This window comes from Pyrus communis, chromosome 7, assembly GCF_041283825.1.
Source record: "Pyrus communis isolate YQ-2024b chromosome 7, ASM4128382v1, whole genome shotgun sequence".
Classification (NCBI taxonomy): Eukaryota; Viridiplantae; Streptophyta; class Magnoliopsida; order Rosales; family Rosaceae; genus Pyrus; species Pyrus communis.
Genome location: NC_142571.1, coordinates 20,497,360 through 20,511,313, shown reverse-complemented (window position 1 = coordinate 20,511,313; position 13,954 = coordinate 20,497,360). Strand labels below are relative to the sequence as shown.

The 13,954-nt window shown below is 35.9% G+C and overlaps 1 protein-coding gene and 1 long non-coding RNA gene across 4 annotated transcripts; one reads left to right on the top strand and one right to left on the bottom strand.

Moving 5' to 3' along the window:
* Nucleotides 1-833: 833 nt before the first annotated feature.
* LOC137733790 (auxin response factor 18) lies at nucleotides 834-5,374 on the bottom strand. Of its 3 annotated transcripts, none has more exons than XM_068472975.2 (14): nucleotides 4,886-5,374; nucleotides 4,503-4,618; nucleotides 4,290-4,385; nucleotides 4,097-4,153; nucleotides 3,645-3,797; nucleotides 3,454-3,538; nucleotides 3,186-3,276; nucleotides 2,936-3,100; nucleotides 2,729-2,842; nucleotides 2,569-2,641; nucleotides 2,338-2,485; nucleotides 1,628-2,235; nucleotides 1,348-1,535; nucleotides 834-1,266 (listed from the first exon to the last, which is right to left on the bottom strand). In XM_068472975.2, the coding sequence occupies exons 1-14, from the start codon at nucleotides 4,929-4,931 to the stop codon at nucleotides 1,125-1,127; spliced, it is 2,082 nt and encodes a 693-aa protein (XP_068329076.2). In that variant the 5' UTR covers nucleotides 4,932-5,374; the 3' UTR covers nucleotides 834-1,124. The 3 variants fall into 3 exon arrangements, with proteins under 3 accessions (XP_068329076.2, XP_068329077.2, XP_088552613.1); XM_068472976.2 differs by having other exon boundaries at nucleotides 3,645-3,794; nucleotides 4,886-5,342; XM_088696487.1 differs by having other exon boundaries at nucleotides 1,628-2,232; nucleotides 4,886-5,317.
* A 1,909-nt stretch (nucleotides 5,375-7,283) lies between these two features.
* On the top strand, nucleotides 7,284-9,436 carry LOC148695871 (uncharacterized). Its single transcript, XR_015963878.1, has 2 exons — nucleotides 7,284-7,470; nucleotides 7,554-9,436. It is a non-coding gene; the product is annotated as an uncharacterized LOC148695871 (long non-coding RNA).
* The last annotated feature ends 4,518 nt before the right edge of the window (nucleotides 9,437-13,954 follow it).

Here is a 13,954-nt window from a genome sequence, read left to right as displayed (position 1 = left end):
AGGGTCTCTTCCAGCCTTCTTGAAATGTGTTGAAGTTTAGACTAATGTTTGGTGCATTTTCCCTAGCTCCTTCCTATGTTATCATGGATACTAAAATACTTTAATTCTTAAATACCCTTGAGCTTAAGTTAGCAAATAATCTGACATAACAGCAATTGACAAGAAAAAGATCACATAAGCCAAGTTTGGAAAAGTTAGGAAAGCAATAAGAAAAAGCATGAAAACCCCACATCTTTTCTTTTCACTACAAGCGACAGACGAGAGGGAGGAATTGGACTCGAGAACTCAAGTGCAAGATTGAACTGTTAATCAAATTTTTAGTATCTTTGTTTTTCAATGTGTGCGTTACATTTGAATCGGAAGAGTGGCTTTCTACCTAACACTTCCATAGAATTTTTTTTTTTTTTTTTTTGGTAAAGAGAGTTGGTGAAGGAAATTTTGAAAGACAAATAATGATGATAATCCTCTCATATCTTCCATGTCCTTGTCAATTGGATTTTACACCTTTTGATGCTTTTTTTTTCACCCTTTCCCCACTACCACTTAGCAACAAGGGGTCTTCATGAAAACAACATTTGCCTCCATATTTCAGACATCTTAGACCAAAAGTTGCTGCCTCCCCACTTCTTGCTCTACACATCCACACCTTCTCGCCATAGCTTTTTTTTTCCTTTTTTCTTCCTTTTCCAACACCTTTTTTTTTCCGCTTTAGCGTTTGACCGCACAACGGGGATGCTACCGTGACAGTATGTGAATGGCTTAAAATATCATCTCCGTCGGTAGGTAGGTTTCCCCCTAAAGGGCTTTCCACAAAACAGAACCAAGGGACTAAATTGAAACCAAATGGCAAACATACATCTTAATGTATTATGTGTTTTTTACAGGCCAACTCATGCTAACCACAACCACACCAAGTATTGACAGATTTCCATTTTCTAATCCTGATTAAGAGTAGTTGCTTTGCTAACCCAGAACCAAAACAAAACCCAAAATCCCACCTAGCCCTTCTGTTTTCCTACAGCATGCTCTAACATTATTATGAGAAAAACCAACTACCAGCTACCTTTCCCAGAAGAAGAGGGAGAGAATAAAACCGCAACACGAAAAAAGGGAATTTGAACCAATCATGTTTCCAATCGATGCTCAGAATCCACGCTAACTGTCCCTTCGCAATCCAAAGATGAACTCTGAAGCTTGCATCTGTTCATCTTCTGTACCTCGTCGCTTGAATATATAAATATCTTCTTCACCAGCTTACAGAAGTCCCTGCATTTGGAAAAAGTTTTAAGTAGTTAGAACCCAGTTTATTTGTATGGAATTCAGAAGACCGAATGTTAGGTTACTTACGGCCACTGATCATCGCCCATAAGCATCATGTCATTTTCATCATCCGTAAAAACAACCGCCCATTTGTTCTTTGGACGAAGCTCTCCTTTGATCTCAAACATTTTCTCTAGCTCATCAATTAGATGATCATAGCCTTTCAACGCAGTCAAGTCCACAGCACGACCAACAGCAACCCCTTGCATTTGCACCTTCTCAGTAGACAAAACAATTTACTCATCAGAAACAACTGATTTTCACTAGTGGTTTGATAAAATAGAACCAGCAATAGTCCACATTTTACCTTAGTGCGAGTTCTCGTTGAAAGAGTCGATCCTTGCTTGCCTTGTGTTTCTTTTGGTGATGCCTCCAAGATTACTTGTTTCTGCTCCTTTGACAGCTTTGAAACATCCAGACCCTGATCAGATTCAAATGCATCAGCTGGAATTGGTCCTTTGGCACCAGACGGCATTGTTTTAAACACTGGCTCTATCTCTTCGGGGCAAGTTGTTTTAGTGTTGTTTGACAAATTACAACCGAACAACCAAAAACCTGAACTATCAGATTTTTTCCCTTTTTCCACCTGGGCATGTATCGGGACATTATTTGGCTTTGACGAAATTGGGGAGGCAAAGCTAGAGAGCACAGACCCCGTAATTACATTCTTGCAGCTTTCCTTTGAGTCCGGAAAAAGGCTTAAAGAAACGTCCACGTGCGGGGAAGAAGGCCAGATGCCCTCTGAGCAGACCCTTGCGCTAGAGTAACTGCTAATATTGCTTTCTTTCTGCCTCAGAGGCCAGACAACCTGACTACCAGAGGTTTGGACTTCCAGAACACCAGCTCGGTTTAACTCCGCGGTCTGGGGTGAGCTGTGATACCAAAAAGCTGAAGCAGCTGAATTGGTGGTAACTTCTACAGTCCAATTTATGCAAACAAGTGAAGACATTCAGAACCACCAACAATTTGAAAAAGAATTTTAATAAATAAATAATCCAGTGCGGTTATTTCTCATACCAGATGAAGAAATTTCTACAGGCCGAGGCCTTTTGCTCTTTACTACTGGTTGAGCAAGATTTGATGGAGCCGAAGCTACAAAAGGTTCTATATCCCAAGGAGAAACCCTGTCTGGCCTTTGAACTGCAGCATGCTCATCCCATTGAACCTGAAAGAAATACAACTAAAGATAAGTAGATGAACGGGAAGAAATAAAACAGCATTTGATCTGTAACTTGTTAGCATCTTAACCTTCAATGATCGCCATTTAGATTCAGTCCACTGAGGAGATAAATCCCCAACCTCAACTATTGTGCCTGTGAACCTGAGCAATTAAAATATGTAGAAATTTACAATCAAGTTGAGTATTAAGAACATTAGTGACCATAACCGGTGACAGACATGGAGACACCTTCTTTCGGGAGATTCGTCACCCTCAAATCGCATCCTGAAGCGCATCCCAAGTGAGAATTTATTGTTAATGGCCTCCAGATATTTGCTTAAGCCAATAATGAACTGGCTAGTCCTGAGAGAAAACAGGAAAAAGCTATAAAATAAAAGGATTTCCAATTAATTGAAGAATCTTGTATCACAGATAAAATGAAACCGTTGCCCAAACCTTGGCTTGGAATACACAACAAACAGTGTTTTGGTCATAAGAGCATGTGAAGCAGTTGCAAGCACTCCAAGATGCATGCTCTGGCTTGATATCACTGACGAGGGCATTTGACTCGGTTGACGAGCTAGACGCCGAACCCCAACTCGTAATTCCCCGTTGTCACCCCTACAAACAGGTTCGTGTTAACAAAAACCCATTCTACCATGAAAGCATTCCTATTAATTGTGATAAACGAATCATAAGCAAATACCTCAAAAACACAAAGGCGTCACCAGCAACCAATCTTTTTGAAGTGACGAATGTACTCCATCCTGTGGTAAGTAAATGCCTCCGGGGTTGACCTAACATTCAAAATTGAAGTGAAATGTAAGCCCATCAATCATACACAAAAAAGGATAGTTCCTAGCATTCAACATGGCTAATAATACTAGTGCTTTCAATTAGTTTATTTCAACAGTCAAATATAAAACCACATTCACATTCCATCACAAACCAAGCTTTTGGTGCAGAAAGAATACCTCTAAAGATATGCTTAAATTTCCACTCGTATCCATGAAGATCTTTGGCAATTAACTCCTGAGTTGGAGTTGCTTGGTTCATGTCCTAATGAAATAAAAATACAAGTACACATGAAAATATGAGAAGAAAATGCTGGCTGACCACTAGCATAGTAGAAACAACAAAAATGCATGAAAACGAGAGTAAATACCAATGGAGGTAAGCACTCGGTGGCATGCTTTCGAAGGACTGAGAACCCTCCATGGGTGCTTGTATCGGAAGCGGTCAAAATCTTGCAAAACCAGTGAACGGTTGCCTTTGGAGCTTCGGGTTTGCATGGATCAGGACTTGTAGGTTCACACTGCTGTAAAACCAACCAAAAGAAGATGAGTAAGAGAATCGGGAAAAATAACTTGCCAGGCTTCTCTCGGAGTTGGAACTTCAAAGTTTCATTACGAAACACTTTCAGTTACTACGAAAATTGTGCAAAAGGTTAAGAAAATGTGAAATCTCCCCTATTCGTATTTGAGATAATATCCCAACTGATTTTAAAAGACTTTAACATTAGTGACTATGTATTCTTTTCCCCATCTTCTAAGCAACCAAACAGAGGAAGTTGGAACAAAACATAAAATAAGACAAAAAAGAAAACATGTTTCTCACATCTGCTTCTGGATGCAAAGTGATCTGAGCATAAACCTCATCTGTTTCTTGTTCTGCCTGTAAGTAAAAACAAACTTCAATTAACCATCCCAAAAACCAAAAAAATAAAATTAAAAAAAAACTTCAATTTCAATAAAAAAAAACCGCCCAAAACCGTGGATTTACACGAAAACTACATTCCAAAACGCATTACCAGTAATCGAATATGAACCACACTACAAAGGATCTTTGAGGGAAGATTAAAGAGAGGGATTTGCTGATTCAGTTCCTGATTTGTTGATGATTCCAACTACAAAAAACCAGAAAATATCAAAACCCCGGATAAGAAAACAAATTAAACAAAAAAAACCACAGATTTTGATCCATTGAGAGACAATTAAAGCAAAAGGGATGGAAAGGATTGTACTTGTTCCATGTGACCCTGAGGGAAGTAGTACACCTTCTCTCCAGGCCTTGGCACATCCACCAGAGGTCCTGCACACAACTTCCATAGCTCTGTATACAGATCATCACCTCTCAAATCTATCAAACAAAATGCACACCGTTGAAAAAATAAATAAATAAATGATAAACAAACAAACATATTGTTCTAAAAAGGAAAACCCAGAAATTAAAACAGGCTAAAAATGCCAAAGATTAAAACTTTATAGAAAATTAGAGACTTCAGTGAATGCATTTTTGTGTTTGCTCAGAACCCAGAATCCAAAAATGGAAACTTTTTAAGCATTTGCATTTCGTTTCCAATTTATCCCAACTCTGCTAAACTTGCCAAGCAGACAGCAAACCCACCCGTTTCCGCACGAGAAATTGAGGAGTCACACTCAAGTTGTGCCATTCAAGAGCTCAAACGACGTCGTTCAGGGCAGCGGAGGAGCAGAGAGCAGAGGAGTGAGTTGTAAGAAGAAGAAGAAGAAGAAGAAGAAGAAGAAAGCTCAAAAGAGCAGGGTCTTCGGTGCTGAGGCTGGGGCAGTAATGGGTGAAAATACCATAATAGCGTGCCCCATTTACGAACAAGAAGCAACCCAGAAGAAGGAGAGTAAAAAGGCTAAACGGACAGAACGGTTATGCAAGCAGCCATTATTGCTAGTGCCTCTTGTACTAGTCTCCTTTTTTTCTTTATTTTTTCCTCTCTTTTTCCCTGTAACGACTGTGATTTTTAATACCCCTGGTGTCCTTCCTCACTCCTCCCTCTCTCTCTCTCACTCTCTCTCTCCCTCCTCTGTGAGTGTTTTTGGTTTTTTCAAGCGACTGAATCGACGTTTCCAAATCCCCAAAACTACTTTCTTTTTTCAAGTAATTTTATTATTATTATAATTACAAAATGCTTAAAAGCCCAATGTTATTTTCCAATTCTCATATAATTGGGGGGAGTTGGGAGTGGGATGGGATCTATCTATCATATGCCCATTTATTTTTTCTTTCCCATTCTCTTATAAATTAGTGGGATTTATTATATTATGACAGTACATCCCACTGCAAAGAAGTAGAAAAATTCAAGAAATTAATTAAGTAATTAATTGTGCTTGATAATATTCCATCCCACTATGAGTTGACTGATGTTTTAAGTTGGGAAGTGATTTTTGTACATTTTAAATTCTCAAAGTTGATTAAAACAAAAAAATATATTGTTAATCAAGTGACACGAATACATAAAGTTTGTTTGAAAATTATTTCTTTTTTAGGTCGCATATCACGACATGTTGTTACAGTCTTTTGTAGTGATGGTACATGGTAGGTGACTAATCATCCAAATGAAACCTTGGACCGTACAAAAGAATTTATATAACAAAAACTCAATTGTACACTCAAAAATATTTCTTAAAAAAAAGATGGACCTATACCTCTAATGAAAAAAAATAAAAATAAAATAAAATCCTAGACCAATAATTGGACCACCCCACAGTTTGTGTGAGATATTGGGACTGCAATGGTAATTATCAGTATATGGTGTGTGGGTATGGTGACCCAATAAAAAATAAAAGGAATAAAAGTATTGTACCCATTTGTACTAATGTTGGCCAAAAAAATTGTTGTGACATCGCACATCGTCTAGGGAAGTGATCCTTAAATGCATATTCCCATCCTTACTTAGCACGAGGCCTTTTGGGAGCTCACTGGCTTCGGGTTCCGTAGGAACTCCGAAGTTAAGCGAGAAAGGGACTAGAGCAATCTCATGATGGGTGACCCACTGGGAAGTTGCTCGTGAGTTCCCAAAAACAAAACCGTGAAGGAATGGTAAGCCCAAAGCGGACAATATCGTGCTACGGTAGTGGAGTCGGGCCCGGGAAGTGGTCTCGCCCGGGTCGGGATGTGACAATTGTACTAGTGTAGGCATTTGGAAAATAAAATCCTTAAAATAATTATTACAGGCAATTATTGTTGAATTAAAAAAAAAGTATAATGTGTTGCATCTCCTTCTTTGTATTACACAACGAAATAAGAATTTACCTAATCATGATTAAGATTGAGAGTTTGGCAATGTAGCATGCCTGGCCAAAAATTATAATCCACAATTTAGTGTTATGGAAATATGGTACATCTGTAAATTGGTAGTATGCAGTCAAACAAAAATTCACATATTTAATAATCTAAATTGACAATCTGGCAATATAGCATGTCAAACGTATATTTTTTTAAGTTTAAAGTCTTTTTGTTACGACTCATCCATGATTTTATTTTATTTTCAATGTCCCTAGAGGCAAGAATGCTGACTTTTGTTGACCACCGTGTTGTGACACGTGTGACTTATCCTTTTAGTATATTATTGTAGTGCTCGCTGATACAAATGTGCGAACATAAGCAGAACAGAATTTGGAGTTCAAGGGTATTTTTGTAATTTTATTACATTTAGGGACACTTCTATTATTTTATTCTGATTGGGTTTTTGGTCACTGGGACCCACTTTCTCACTCAGATTATTTGTCTGCCTTCTTATTTTCATATTCTTCTCATGCCCTCCTGTGATATGTGATTACGGTTAAGTTACATTAACATTTTATATTAATTTTTTATAGATATAATAAAATAAAATGTAATAAGAAGATAAAATGTTGATGTGGCTTAACCGTGACTACACAAACAAAAAAAAGGAAGAGTATGGAAATGGAAGGAGAGACAATGCTCATCCTCTTTCTGTCTCTTTCTGTCTTCTTCTTCTTTTTTTCCCCGACCTGCACACATAAAAACTATGGCGAAGCCGACGTTCTTCGGCAAACCAATCCCATTAAACCATCACTATCGTGACCTAATCTTTCCCGTGGAGCTAACCGTTGTCACTTCCCTTCGAGATTTGAAGCCAAGATATCGATTTGAGAAGCTCTAATGACTAATGAGGTCCGAACTTCCTGGCAAGTTCCTGCCCTTTATCGGTGAAGGTAAGGTCTAAAACCACCACCAATCTTCTCCTTATGTTAAGTAGTTTTTGTTTCATGTGCGGATTGGTGAACAAATGATGCAGATAGAAGAGGGAGGAGTTTTCCCTAGTTTTCGGCAAGAAAACCGAGGGCTGATAAGGGGATTTCGAGAGAACGGCATGGAATCAACCCACGAGACCACCATTATCGTGTTCATCTAAATCCCAATAGTTCTAATATGCCCTTGGATCAGACGTGAAGAGTAGGCCAGATTTCGACAAATCTAGATATGGGTAAACCCGGTACCGATATGGTAAGCCAACCTTTTTTCAAATCCGAGTCAAAATATTCTTAGGTATATTCCCTATCAGAATCTCATCAAATGCCTGGTGACTGGAATCTTTCAGATTCCAACCAACGGCGACATAATATTTTACCGCCGGCGACCATTACCTATACCAGCGCGTGACGGCGCATGCCAACCTCCTGCCGGTGCGTGCGACGGCGCATGGCAGCGAACCTGGGTTTTCGAACGCTTGAAATGGTAGTCTTCGCAGTATTCAATTGGTTTACTAACTAGATAAAGGTTCTTTTACTTTGAGTGTTATCCTCAGGATTACAAAAAGCATGCAGGGCAAGGTGGTTACAACCATACAGTGTATCTATGAGTAAGCTTTTGCATTTAAACAATATTACAAAGGGAACTTTAACAAAAAACTCCTGGTACTGTTTATTTTAACGAAAAATTATATTTTTACATCAAAAAGTCAATCCTGGTACTATTTATTTTAGCCTTTATGTTGCCCTTATCGTTAAAACTCAAAATTTTCGAGCTTTTTTTTTATTAGTTTTCCTTATTACATATGTGTGTGTATATATATTTTTTTGGTACTGGTTTTATATGATGCTTTTATATCATTCTTTGCTTTTACTTAGAATATGCAATTAATTATTATGACGACCACGATGTGATTTATGAGCTTGAGAACCTCTATTGAGAAATGTTTACTACCGTGCATTATTTTTGAGAATTGCAAAACTTTATATGCTCTAATGATTTGTGACGCTTGTGATTTTGAGCGTTCGAAAGCCCATGTCCACAGCCAGGCGCCGCCGCACGGCAACGAACGTGGGTTTATCCATGCATGTTTATATATGACTTATCCGCTCATCATGTATGCTTACACAGTGTGTATAGTACTGTCTGGAGCTAGGACCAGCTTTACGTATATGTTCACATGCATCATTATGCTCACATTAAATCCATTATATATGTCAATCTGTACTAATTTGCATTAGGTAACTGTTAACGCAAGGTCTTTTTCGACCATCAAAATAGTACAGGCCGAAAAAAAGACCGAGAATAGCTGAAGAGAGATCAATGCCCAAAGAAGAAAAAGAAGTCTAGGGCCCAATGGAATTAGAAAGGAGCATTTCTAACTGCTATAGCCGACTGCCCGCCAGTTTGGTTTGACTAAGCAACATAAAGTACTTTCTGACTGACAATGATATATGGGTAAATTGACAACTTTATGGCACAGGGCTTCTGGAACAAGTCTACTCAAATACCAACTCAGGCCACATGTCGGTCACCGTTTGAAGGTAGAAGCCTAGGACAAGACGTAATGGGCAATTGGATCCTTACTCAAGGGGACTACATTTGACTAGTCAAGGTTGCGCTTAGTGCTCGGTCGCTTTGGCCCAGAAAAACATATAATATCGACTGAACAATTGTCACTTCATTACCATGTGTCTTGATGAACGAGATAATAGCCAGCACACTAGTCTATGTAAGTTGCTCATTTAATGCCAGAATAGTAAAGTAGGTGAGCCTCAGACTTTCTAGGCACGCTGAGGGCCTATATAAGGGGTGAACATCTCTTGCAAATGGGTCGGACGAATGAGCAGAGAGAGAATTTAGTCTATAGACGATCATTTCTTGTAACCTGCAAATCATATATTACGAGCAACGCAGATCAATTGAAAAGAAGTAAACCCTTAATAGAACGCCCCCTTATTCACAAACACAACCAATGAAAGTTATGAAACCCTACTAATTATTCGAAAATTACTTAAAACTCATATTAAAATATCATAAGCTTAAATAGAACCAATGTTGTAAATAATATCATAAGCTTAAAGCCTACTCGCTACAAAATCAAACCCAACTGCATCTAACAATCACTCTAAATTAAATTTTGGATTGAGATTTAAGCTGTGAAACGCACTTGGTACAAAGAGGGCATTGGCCAATGTGGCTTACTAAATTTGTTTGGTTTTTTTTTTTTTAAAGGAAGACAACTTATAGTAAGTCACGATTATCCATCCCTTCTGAAAACCGAAAATACTCATAAAGACATTTCAACATGTACAGACCACAAATCTAGCTTACTAAACTTGTCAAAGAGATAAATTATAACTGAAGTATACCTTTTTGATCAGAGATGGAATCGATCTATTTGGCGGTCCTACTCCCAGAGATGAAAAAACATTAATATATGAAGTACTGTGTGTGGTCTCACCGTACACGTCTCATTAAGCTTAGCCACGTGGTTTGTACCTTTCCGTACCCACGTGTTCATGAGCCAACTAGTATTTCCTCTCCCCAATGCTCTCTGGATTCTTTTGATAAGGATCATTAAGATTCATAAATCGTGTTCGTTTATCGTACATTGTACGATCAATTTTTATCAGATACTGCTTGTGTTTAATTTTAAATAAAAATATTTAAAATGATTTCTGACTGCATAATATACGATGAATGAACACTATTCACAAATCTGTGAAATTTTCACAAAGATACGGATTCTTCCTCTCCGATGCAGGACATTCTGTTTCCAAGTCATTGGACAAATAAAATACCCAACAAATAATTTGGAGGAAAAATAAGACATTTTTATTTTTTTTTTAAATTGAAGAAAAAAAACTTAAAATTTGGACAATGGATAGCTAGCATTTTTTGGAGATGCTCATACTAAACTGGCTAGTTATAATAACCAAAACAATAAAAAAAGACAGTATTGGTGTTTTCCAACCGAAATAACAATTCCTATGTAGAATGACATGAAATGGCAGCAAGAGAGTTACTGTCAAATTTGACAACAGCTTCAAATCAATTTTATGTGACTAACTTTTCATCATTCTATTATTATTTTTTGTTTTAAAAATACTTATTACAATTATTAAAAATAAATAATGTAATAACTAATAGTTCAAATTTAACATATCGGGTGGAGTAATGTCATCTTTCACTCGAATTGAAAATCGTTTAGTCATCCAAGTAACATATTTATGATAAACTATTCATTTATTTGATATATTTGAAAGACTAAACGATTTTTGATTCAAAATGATTTTTTGTATAGATGTAAGAAATTGAACATTTTCAATTATAGAATTCATGCAGTGAGGATACCTTATTCGCAAAGGATGAGATATGTGTATCCCCTGTTGGGGGTATGTGTGTGCAAGTATTATCCTTGGTGAATTTGGCTCTTTATTGTTTTCCTTGGTGTTGCACTTCTTTGATAATATATGAAGTTAATGGATGTAGATTAAGGGATTAATCTCCAATTACACGGATGCACGTATGCTATATGTTCAGCAAAACAAATACTTCAGGAAAAAGAAAAAAAAAAAAAACAATGCTATACTTATCAGATTTTTTATATCACATTTGTTTTTTAATAGAGGTAGGGTAAAAAAATTGTATAAATGTGGTAAGACTAACATGTTTGTTAAAAAAAAAAAAAAAACAAATGCGCACTCAGTGGCAAAGCCATAAATCCTTCACAGAATGGGCCTTCAAGCCAAATGAAAGAAATTAGAAAGAAAAAAAAAGAAGTTACAAGTACAATTAATTGGAGAACAATCAAAGGGATTTTTTTTTTTTTTTTTTTTTGTATTATCATGTAAAATTTTAATCGAACAAGATAGATGGACCTTTAGAATTTGTATGCAAAATTTAGTATTATGATGATTATATCATAAGAACAGAGCTTGTTTATGAGGTTTAATAAAAAAAAACTAACACATTAGACTTGAAAAAAAATTTAAAGTCATGGTTAGCTCAAAACTATATTATGAGATTTTTCCTTCAACATAATTGGATCATCCTATAGATTGTATGGACTTTGTTTTATATGGACTGACCAAAAAAAAAAAAAAAAGAATTGGTTATGAAAAATCAAAATGTTGTTGGCAGAAGGCTTATATGGTAAAACGAAAGGCTAGTTATAAGGGTTAGATATGGTAATAAAATCATAAAATTGTTTGCATAAACAAGTCTCAAACTCATGAGTTGTTGAAAACTTTAAACTCTACTCCACTGATGGACTATACACTCTTTATTGTATGAACTAGCAAACATTATATATAAATTGATGAAATTTCAGGATGGACCCTAGCTTATTCGACATTCTTGTAGCTTCGCCCCTGTGCGCACTTAACAAAAAAAAGTTAGTGATAAATTTGATTTCCTCACCACTACACATGGATCAAGAAAAAAGGAAATAACTCTTGGACATGGTTTGCTTAAATACTGGGCACTTCATAACTAATAAATTCGACAGTGATCAATCGATGAGAAACACAGGTTGACAGGATATATATATATATATATATATATATATATATATATATATGTATGTATGTAATGTAATTATATAGAACTAATGTGCGTATTATGTTGTCCCAAATCGTCGGACGTACTGAGGTACATTTTCTTTAATCTAACATCTCAATATCTTATTTTCGTTGCAAATCCAATATTAAAATGAAGTTGATGCTGATAAACCACAGACAGCTCTTGCAGTGGACCGCATGCCCTAAACTATAAATTTTGACCTATATTTTTCTACCTTCCTCTAATTTTTATATTCTTTGGCAACTTGTACAGAGATGAGAATTGATTAAGATAAAAAAAAACAAATTAATATAAATTAATTTCATACGATACCGAATATAAGAATCAATTGGCAAGTGACTCCTTATCACAGTGGTAGAAAAATGTTAAACCTTGTATGACGGAGTGAGTTTAAACCTTGTCAGTGACTAATCTAACATCTACTGTAACAAAAAATGTCGTTCAACTATATATATATATATATATATATATATATATAAGAATCAATTGAGAGAAAAATGCCAAAAGCAGCATGAGCTTTTTCAGCTGACTTGTAAGAACATTTTATCTCCTGGAATATTATTGCTTGTTTGGATGTAATGGAGAGAAAAATGCCAAAAGCAGCTTGAGCTTTTTCAGCTGACTTGTAAGAACATTTTATCTCCAGGAATATTATTGTTTGTTTGGATTTACTTTTAAAATGATTGAAAACAGTTTTGGTGAAAATATTTTTGGAATCAATCCTTAGTAAAAATGCAAGTAAATTCTGCAAAAACAATTAAAGTGCTTATTGGAAGAAGCACATAATTGGTGCTTCTTGCAGAAAGCACCTTAAGTGTTTTTAAACCAAAAAATATTTTATCTAAAAACGCTTTTAGTCATTTTAAAAGTATATCCAAACAAGCCATTAATTAATCATGATCTTGCCATTTTTTTCTTTAAATAAATAATCATAAATCTGCCATATAGTCCAACTTTTGTTTTTTTTTTTAGTATTTAGTGATATTATGAAATGAAAGTAATATATTATTTGAATATATATAATACGTGATCTTCTCAGCATTAAGGGACGATTTCACGTTGATAATCTGATAACATATAAATTCGCCAGTTCTGCACAAAACGTCACGTTGTGTGAATATATAGATAATATACAACGACAAAATAATAATAATAATAATATACAACATATAATGTTTTTCAAATATTCACCAATTAGATGCTAAGAACCCTCTTTATTCTTCTTAATTAGCTTCCTGTATATTTGGAAAATGATTGGTGGGCGTTGCTAGGGTTTTCAAATTTGAAGACTAAGTCACTCAATTAAAGTACGGAAATTTAACGAAAACAAGTAAGAAATTCTACAACAGTCAACAGTGTTCTTATGTCATGGAAATAAAATTCAGATACTTCTAAGATCTTATATATAGGTTAGTTTTACACGTTTGTAGTTTTTTTTTTCTTTCCAAAATGATAGATTTTTTTTATCAATACGAATAATAGTGTTTACATCCTCAGCAAGAATATTGAGTAAAAATTCAGAAAACAGTAATCCCCATCTATGAGCCCCTCATACGGATAAATACGAAGCCACCGAGTGAGCCGCCCTATAGCAAGCTAACACGTTTGTAGTTGAACGTGTATACGTATGCATGCACGTGTGAGATTTATGTTTGTTTTGCCCTTGAAATGTTCTTTGACCACACATAGGGAAGGGAAGATGAGCCATGGAGGGAATCGTTATTAGTTGCTTAGCCATTATTTTTTAGGCTTTTTAGTCAAAATAGTCCTTGATATTTGTATAACACATCAGTTTAGTCTTTGAAATTTGAAATCAATAGAAGTGGTCCCTGAGATTGTCCACCATCAATCATTTTGGTC

Excerpts from the sequence above, each read along its gene's own strand:
- LOC137733790 (XM_068472975.2), bottom strand. The coding sequence starts at position 4,931 with ATGGCACAACTTGAGTGTGACTCCTCAATTTCTCGTGCGGAAACGG. Across the intron at positions 2,642-2,728 it reads GACGAATCTCCCGAAAGAAG|GTTCACAGGCACAATAGTTG; the intron begins GTGTCTCCATGT and ends TTAATTGCTCAG. Across the intron at positions 2,236-2,337 it reads TGTAGAAATTTCTTCATCTG|AAGTTACCACCAATTCAGCT; the intron begins GTATGAGAAATA and ends ATTGGACTGTAG.